General features: G+C 35.6%; 2 protein-coding genes across 2 annotated transcripts in view; both read left to right on the plus strand.

The window, feature by feature from the left end:
• LOC116001275 (DNA-directed RNA polymerase subunit beta'') overlaps positions 1 to 5,017 on the plus strand; it is a 7,737-nt gene extending 2,720 nt beyond the window's left edge. The window contains exon 1 of the mRNA XM_031241160.1: positions 1 to 5,017. This exon is cut by the window's left edge and continues 2,720 nt beyond it. Coding sequence (XP_031097020.1) covers positions 1 to 5,017 — 5,017 coding nt within the window.
• A 275-nt stretch (positions 5,018 to 5,292) lies between these two features.
• On the plus strand, positions 5,293 to 6,951 carry LOC116001276 (30S ribosomal protein S2, chloroplastic-like). The gene is made up of 2 exons (XM_031241161.1): positions 5,293 to 5,830; positions 6,542 to 6,951. The coding sequence occupies exons 1-2, from the start codon at positions 5,293 to 5,295 to the stop codon at positions 6,949 to 6,951; spliced, it is 948 nt and encodes a 315-aa protein (XP_031097021.1).
• Positions 6,952 to 7,500: the final 549 nt, after the last annotated feature.

The following is a 7,500-nucleotide window of genomic DNA, read 5'->3' on the forward strand; positions in this document are numbered from 1 at the left end:
TCAAAAATCATTTAACCAAAACCAAGGAACTGTCCGTACGTTGTTGGGTATAAACAAAGAATGTCAATTTTTTTTAATTTTGTCATCATCCAATTGTTTTCGAATAGGTCCATTCAAGGGTGTCAAATATCCCAAAGAATTAATTAAAAAAGATCCCCTAATTCCAATTAGGAATTCATTTGGTCCTTTAGGAACAGCCCTTCAAATTGCTAATTTTTTTTCATTTTACTATTTAATAACTCATAATCAGATCTTGGTAACTAATTATTTGCAACTTGACAATTTAAAACAAACCTTTCAACCATTTAAATTTCAATATTATTTAATGGATGAAAATGGAAGAATTTATAATCCCGATCCATGCAGTAACATCATTTTTAATCCATTCAAGTTGAATTGGTATTTTCTTCATTATCATTTTTGTGAAGAGACATCCACCAAAATTGATCTTGGACAATTTGTTTGTGAAAATGTATGTATAACCAAAAAAGGAACGCACCTAAAATCGGGTCAAGTTCTAATTGTTCAATTTGACTCTGTAGTAATAAGATCGGCTAAGCCTTATTTGGCTACTCCAGGAGCAACACTTCATGGTCATTATGGAGAAATCATTTATGAAGGGGATACATTAGTTACATTTATATATGAAAAATCGAGGTCTGGTGACATAACGCAAGGTCTTCCAAAAGTGGAACAAGTCTTAGAAGTTCGTTCGATTGATTCAATATCCATCAATCTAGAAAAGAGGATTGATAGTTGGAACGAACGTATAACAAGAATTCTTGGAAGTCCTTGGGGATTCTTGATTGGGGCTGAGCTAACTATAGCGCAAAGTCGTATTTCTTTGGTTAACAAGATCCAAAAGGTTTATCGATCACAAGGGGTGCAGATCCATAATAGACATATAGAAATTATTGTACGTCAAATAACATCAAAAGTCTTGGTTTCAGAAGATGGAATGTCTAATGTTTTTTTGCCCGGAGAACTAATTGGATTGTTTCGGGCGGAACGAACGGGACGCGCTTTGGAAGAAGCGATATGTTACCGCGCTACCTTATTGGGAATAACGAGAGCATCTCTTTGGGGTTTAGGATTGCTCGCTGATAATGGATTAGATTGGACCAATATCAATCCCTATTCCAAGGCAAGAATTCAACAAACCCATGCTGAACAGCAAAGTTTGATTTTGGAAAAACACCACCATTATGGGAATGTACACGCGGTAGAAAAATTACGTCAATCCATTGAGATATGGTATTCTACAAGTGAATATTTGCGACAAGAAATGAATCCCAATTTTAGGATGACTGACCCTTATAATCCAGTCCATATAATGTCTTTTTCGGGAGCTAGAGGAAATGTGTCTCAGGTACATCAATTAGTAGGTATGAGAGGATTAATGTCGGATCCACAAGGACAAATGATTGATTTACCTATTCAAAGCAATTTACGGGAAGGACTCTCTTTAACAGAATATATAATTTCTTGTTACGGAGCCCGCAAAGGGGTTGTGGATACTGCTGTACGAACATCCGATGCTGGATATCTCACGCGCAGGCTTGTCGAAGTAGTTCAACATATTGTTGTGCGTAGAAGAGATTGTGGCACCATTCGAGGTATTTCTGTAAGTCCTCAAAACAGTACGATGCCGGAAAGAATTTTGATCCAAACATTAATTGGTCGTGTATTAGCAGACGATATATATATGGGTTCACGATGCATTGCCACCCGAAATCAAGATATCGGGGTTGGACTTGTCAATCGATTCATAACGCTTCGAACCCAACTAATATCCATCCGAACTCCTTTTACTTGTAGGAGTGCGTCTTGGATCTGTCGATTATGTTATGGCCGGAGTCCTACTCACGGCGGCCTGGTTGAATTGGGAGAAGCTGTAGGTATTATTGCAGGTCAATCCATTGGGGAACCTGGTACTCAACTAACATTAAGAACTTTTCATACGGGTGGAGTATTCACAGGAGGGACTGCAGAACATGTACGAGCCCCTTCTAATGGAAAAATCCAATTCAATGAGGATTTGGTTCATCCCACACGTACACGTCATGGACACCCTGCCTTTCTATGTTATATCGACTTGTATGTCACTATTGAGAGTGACGATATTCTACATAATGTGAATATTCCGCCAAAAAGTTTTCTTTTAGTTCAAAATGATCAATATGTTGAATCTGAACAAGTGATTGCTGAAATTCGCGCAGGGACATCCACCTTGAATTTTAAGGAAAGGGTTCGAAAACATATTTATTCTGATTCAGAAGGAGAAATGCACTGGAGTACTGATGTGTACCATGCACCCGAATTTACATATGGTAATGTTCATCTCTTACCAAAAACAAGTCATTTATGGGTATTATCAGGAAAGCCGTACAGATCGAGTGTAGTCCCCTTTTCGCTCTCCAAGGATCAAGATCAAATGAACACTCATTCTCTTTCTTTCGAACAAATATATATTTCTAACCCCTCAGTCACTAACGATCAAGTAAAAGATAAATTATCGGACTCTTTTAGTAAAAAAGAGGATAGGATTACGGATTATTCAGAACTTAATCGAATAGGTCATTGTAATCTCATCTATCCTGCAAAAAATTTGGATTTATTGGCAAAGAAACGAAGAAATAGATTTATTATTCCATTTCAAGGAAGTCAAGAACGAAAAAAAGAATTAATGTCCCTTTCCGGTATCTCGATTGAAATACCCATAAATGGTATTTTCCGTAAAAATAGTATTTTTGCTTATTTCGATGATCCTCGGTACAGAAGAATGAGTTCGGGAATTACAAAATATGGGACTATAGAGATGCATTCAATCGTTAAAAAAGAGGATTTGATTGAATATCGAGGAGTCAAAGAATTTCGACCAAAATACCAAATGAAAGTCGATCGGTTTTTTTTCATTCCTGAAGAAGTTCATATCTTAGCCGGATCTTCGTCCATAATGGTACGCAACAATAGTATCATTGGAGTAGATACGTGGATCACTTTAAATACAAGAAGCCGAATAGGCGGGGTGGTCCGAGTGGAGAGGAAAAAAAAAAAGATTGAACTTACCATTTTTTCGGGAGATATCCATTTTCCCGGGGAGACAGATAAGATATCCCGACACAGTGGCATTTTGATACCACCAAGCAGGAAAAATTCCAAGGACTCAAAAAATTTAAAAAAATGGATCTATGTCCAACGGATCACCCCTACTAAGAAAAAATATTTTGTTTTGGTTCGGCCGGTAGTCCCATATGAAATAACGGACGGTATCAATTTAGCAACACTTTTCCCTCAGGATTTGTTGCAGGAAAGGGATAATGTGCAACTTCGAGTTGTCAATTATATCCTTTATGGAAATGGTAAAGTCACTCGAGGAATTTCTGACACAAGTATTCAATTAGTACGTACTTGTTTAGTATTGAATTGGAATCAAGATAAAAAAGGTTCTTCTATCGAAGAGGCCCGCGGTTCCTTTGTTGAAGTAAGAACAAATGGTATGATTCAAGATTTCTTAAAGGTCAATTTAGTGAAACCCGCTATTTCATATATCAGTAAAAGAAATGATCCATCATCCGAAAAAAAGGAGGGATCAGATCATACCAATATGAATCCATTTTATTCCATTTATATTTATCCAAAGACAAAACTTCAAAAATCATTTAACCAAAACCAAGGAACTGTCCGTACGTTGTTGGGTATAAACAAAGAATGTCAATTTTTTTTAATTTTGTCATCATCCAATTGTTTTCGAATAGGTCCATTCAAGGGTGTCAAATATCCCAAAGAATTAATTAAAAAAGATCCCCTAATTCCAATTAGGAATTCATTTGGTCCTTTAGGAACAGCCCTTCAAATTGCTAATTTTTTTTCATTTTACTATTTAATAACTCATAATCAGATCTTGGTAACTAATTATTTGCAACTTGACAATTTAAAACAAACCTTTCAACCATTTAAATTTCAATATTATTTAATGGATGAAAATGGAAGAATTTATAATCCCGATCCATGCAGTAACATCATTTTTAATCCATTCAAGTTGAATTGGTATTTTCTTCATTATCATTTTTGTGAAGAGACATCCACCAAAATTGATCTTGGACAATTTGTTTGTGAAAATGTATGTATAACCAAAAAAGGAACGCACCTAAAATCGGGTCAAGTTCTAATTGTTCAATTTGACTCTGTAGTAATAAGATCGGCTAAGCCTTATTTGGCTACTCCAGGAGCAACACTTCATGGTCATTATGGAGAAATCATTTATGAAGGGGATACATTAGTTACATTTATATATGAAAAATCGAGGTCTGGTGACATAACGCAAGGTCTTCCAAAAGTGGAACAAGTCTTAGAAGTTCGTTCGATTGATTCAATATCCATCAATCTAGAAAAGAGGATTGATAGTTGGAACGAACGTATAACAAGAATTCTTGGAAGTCCTTGGGGATTCTTGATTGGGGCTGAGCTAACTATAGCGCAAAGTCGTATTTCTTTGGTTAACAAGATCCAAAAGGTTTATCGATCACAAGGGGTGCAGATCCATAATAGACATATAGAAATTATTGTACGTCAAATAACATCAAAAGTCTTGGTTTCAGAAGATGGAATGTCTAATGTTTTTTTGCCCGGAGAACTAATTGGATTGTTTCGGGCGGAACGAACGGGACGCGCTTTGGAAGAAGCGATATGTTACCGCGCTACCTTATTGGGAATAACGAGAGCATCTCTGAATACTCAAAGTTTTATCTCCGAAGCGAGTTTTCAAGAAACTGCTCGAGTTTTAGCAAAAGCAGCTCTACGGGGCCGTATTGATTGGTTGAAAGGACTAAAAGAAAACGTTGTTCTGGGGGGGATGATACCTGTTGGTACCGGATTCAAAGGATTCGTACACCATTCAAGTCAACATAAGGACATTCCTTTGAAAACAAAAAAGCAGAATTTATTCGAGGGAGAAATGGGAGATATTTTGTTTTACCACAGAGAATTATTTGAGTCTTGTCTTTCAAAGAATTAAAGAATTTCTGTAATAGATCAAAACAACAATAATTTTTGGGGTTTATATAGAAGAAATTCATCTTTTTTATCTTTTATGTATTTGTTATGGTTATTTAATTTAGTAATAAAATAAAGAAATTAAATAACCATAACAAATAGAAAGGAATTAATGGTTTTGGTTGTATATCAATGGCCAATCCAAGGTAGAAAAGAAGGTTCCATTGGAACAATTTTTTATTTCAGAATACCTCATCTCTTTAATAATATTAAAAAAAAGAGAAAGTGTGGGGAGAAATGACAAGAAGATATTGGAACATCAATTTGGAAGAGATGATGGAAGCGGGAGTTCATTTTGGTCACGGTACTCGGAAATGGAATCCTCGAATGTCGCCTTATATCTCTGCAAAATGTAAAGGTATTCATATTATAAATCTTACTAGAACTGCTCGTTTTTTATCAGAGGCTTGTGATTTAGTTTTTGATGCATCAAGTAGAGGAAAACAATTTTTAATTGTTGGGACAAAAAATAAAGCAGCTGATTCAGTAGCACGGGCTGCAATAAGGGCTCGCTGTCATTATGTTAATAAAAAGTGGCTTGGGGGTATGTTAACGAATTGGTCCACGACAGAAACGAGACTTCACAAATTCAGGGACTTGAGAATGGAACAAACGGCAGGGAGACTCGCTCGTCTTCCAAAGAGAGATGCGGCGGTGGTGAAGAGACAATTATCTCACTTGCAAACATATTTGGGTGGGATCAAATATATGACAGGGTTACCGGATATTGTAATCATCGTTGATCAACAGGAAGAATATACGGCCCTTCGAGAATGTATTACTTTGGGAATTCCAACTATTTGTTTAATTGATACAAATTGTAACCCGGATCTCGCAGATATTTCGATTCCGGCAAATGATGACGCTATAGCTTCAATTCGATTAATTCTTACCAAATTAGTATTTGCAATTTGTGAAGGCCGCTCTAGCTATATAAGAAATCCTTGATTCATAATAAAATCAAAAATTGACTTCCTAAATTCTCTATCGGTTACTAGATTTTGAATCTCAAAAACTAGTTCAAAATAACAGGGGATATTATGTAATTAATCAGTATCCGAAATAGAAAATTTTAATTAAAGTAGACAAGTCGAGAAAGAGCTGATTGAATCAAAATAATTTTTTTAAGTTATATTTCTGTAAGAGGACAATATGAATGTTCTATCATATTCAATCAACCCGCTAAAGGGGTTATATGCTATATCGGGTGTGGAAGTAGGTCAACATTTTTATTGGCAAATAGGAGGTTTCCAAATCCATGGCCAGGTCCTTATAACTTCTTGGGTTGTAATTGCTATCTTATTAGGTTCAGCTGCTATAGCTGTTCGGAGTCCGCAAACAATTCCGACTGGTGGTCAAAATTTTTTTGAATATGTCCTTGAATTCATCCGAGACGTGAGCAAAACTCAAATTGGCGAAGAATATCGCCCGTGGGTTCCCTTTATTGGGACTATGTTTCTATTTATTTTTGTTTCTAATTGGTCAGGGGCTCTTTTACCTTGGAAAATCATACAGTTACCTCATGGGGAGTTAGCCGCACCCACGAACGATATAAATACTACTGTTGCTTTAGCTTTACTCACGTCAGTAGCCTATTTCTATGCAGGTCTTACAAAAAAAGGATTAGGTTATTTTGGTAAATACATTCAACCAACTCCAATTCTTTTACCCATTAACATCTTAGAAGATTTCACAAAACCGCTATCACTTAGTTTTCGACTTTTCGGAAATATATTAGCGGATGAATTAGTAGTTGTTGTTCTTGTTTCTTTAGTACCTTTAGTGGTTCCTATACCTGTCATGTTTCTTGGCTTATTTACAAGTGGTATTCAGGCTCTTATTTTTGCAACTTTAGCCGCAGCTTATATAGGCGAATCCCTGGAAGGTCATCATTGATTTGTCTTAGGAAGAGTTTATCTCCTAGTTTAGATATATGTGTATGTGTGGCTCAAGATACTCTATAAAGATAATCTATTTAGAGCATATAAATATCCAAATACATACAGTCTAGTGGTAATAGAAAAAACGATATTCGAGAAGTGTAAAAAAAAAAGACGTTGGTTAGTCGAGAGGGGATACCCCTGTTATATGGAATCTAATGACTATAAGCTAATTCTTGCAGATTCGATGTTTCGAAGAATGTTCAAAAATTCGATTGAATTTCAAATATAATAGGCGGTTTACGTTATGTAAGAAACCTATGTATATTTTATATTAGATATTGACAAGTTATATATGAAAGAATATTTAATTTGCCCTACTTGAATTTGGATAGAGACACCAACCGACGAAGTCCTTTCCTATTCGTTTATGACTGCGAATTGAATGGATAAACAGACAAAATATAAAAAAAGGTCGAAGAATGATTAGAAAAAGAAAAAGGAAATGGAAAAACTCAAGTTGTATTGATTCAGAAAGACTCAACAATATAGGAACTAAAAAAAT

Source organism: Ipomoea triloba, chromosome 13, assembly GCF_003576645.1.
Source record: "Ipomoea triloba cultivar NCNSP0323 chromosome 13, ASM357664v1".
NCBI lineage: Eukaryota > Viridiplantae > Streptophyta > Magnoliopsida > Solanales > Convolvulaceae > Ipomoea > Ipomoea triloba.

Excerpts from the sequence above, each read along its gene's own strand:
- LOC116001276 (XM_031241161.1), top strand. The coding sequence starts at position 5,293 with ATGACAAGAAGATATTGGAACATCAATTTGGAAGAGATGATGGAAGCG. Across the intron at positions 5,831-6,541 it reads ATATACGGCCCTTCGAGAAT|GGGCTCTTTTACCTTGGAAA; the intron begins GTATTACTTTGG and ends CTAATTGGTCAG.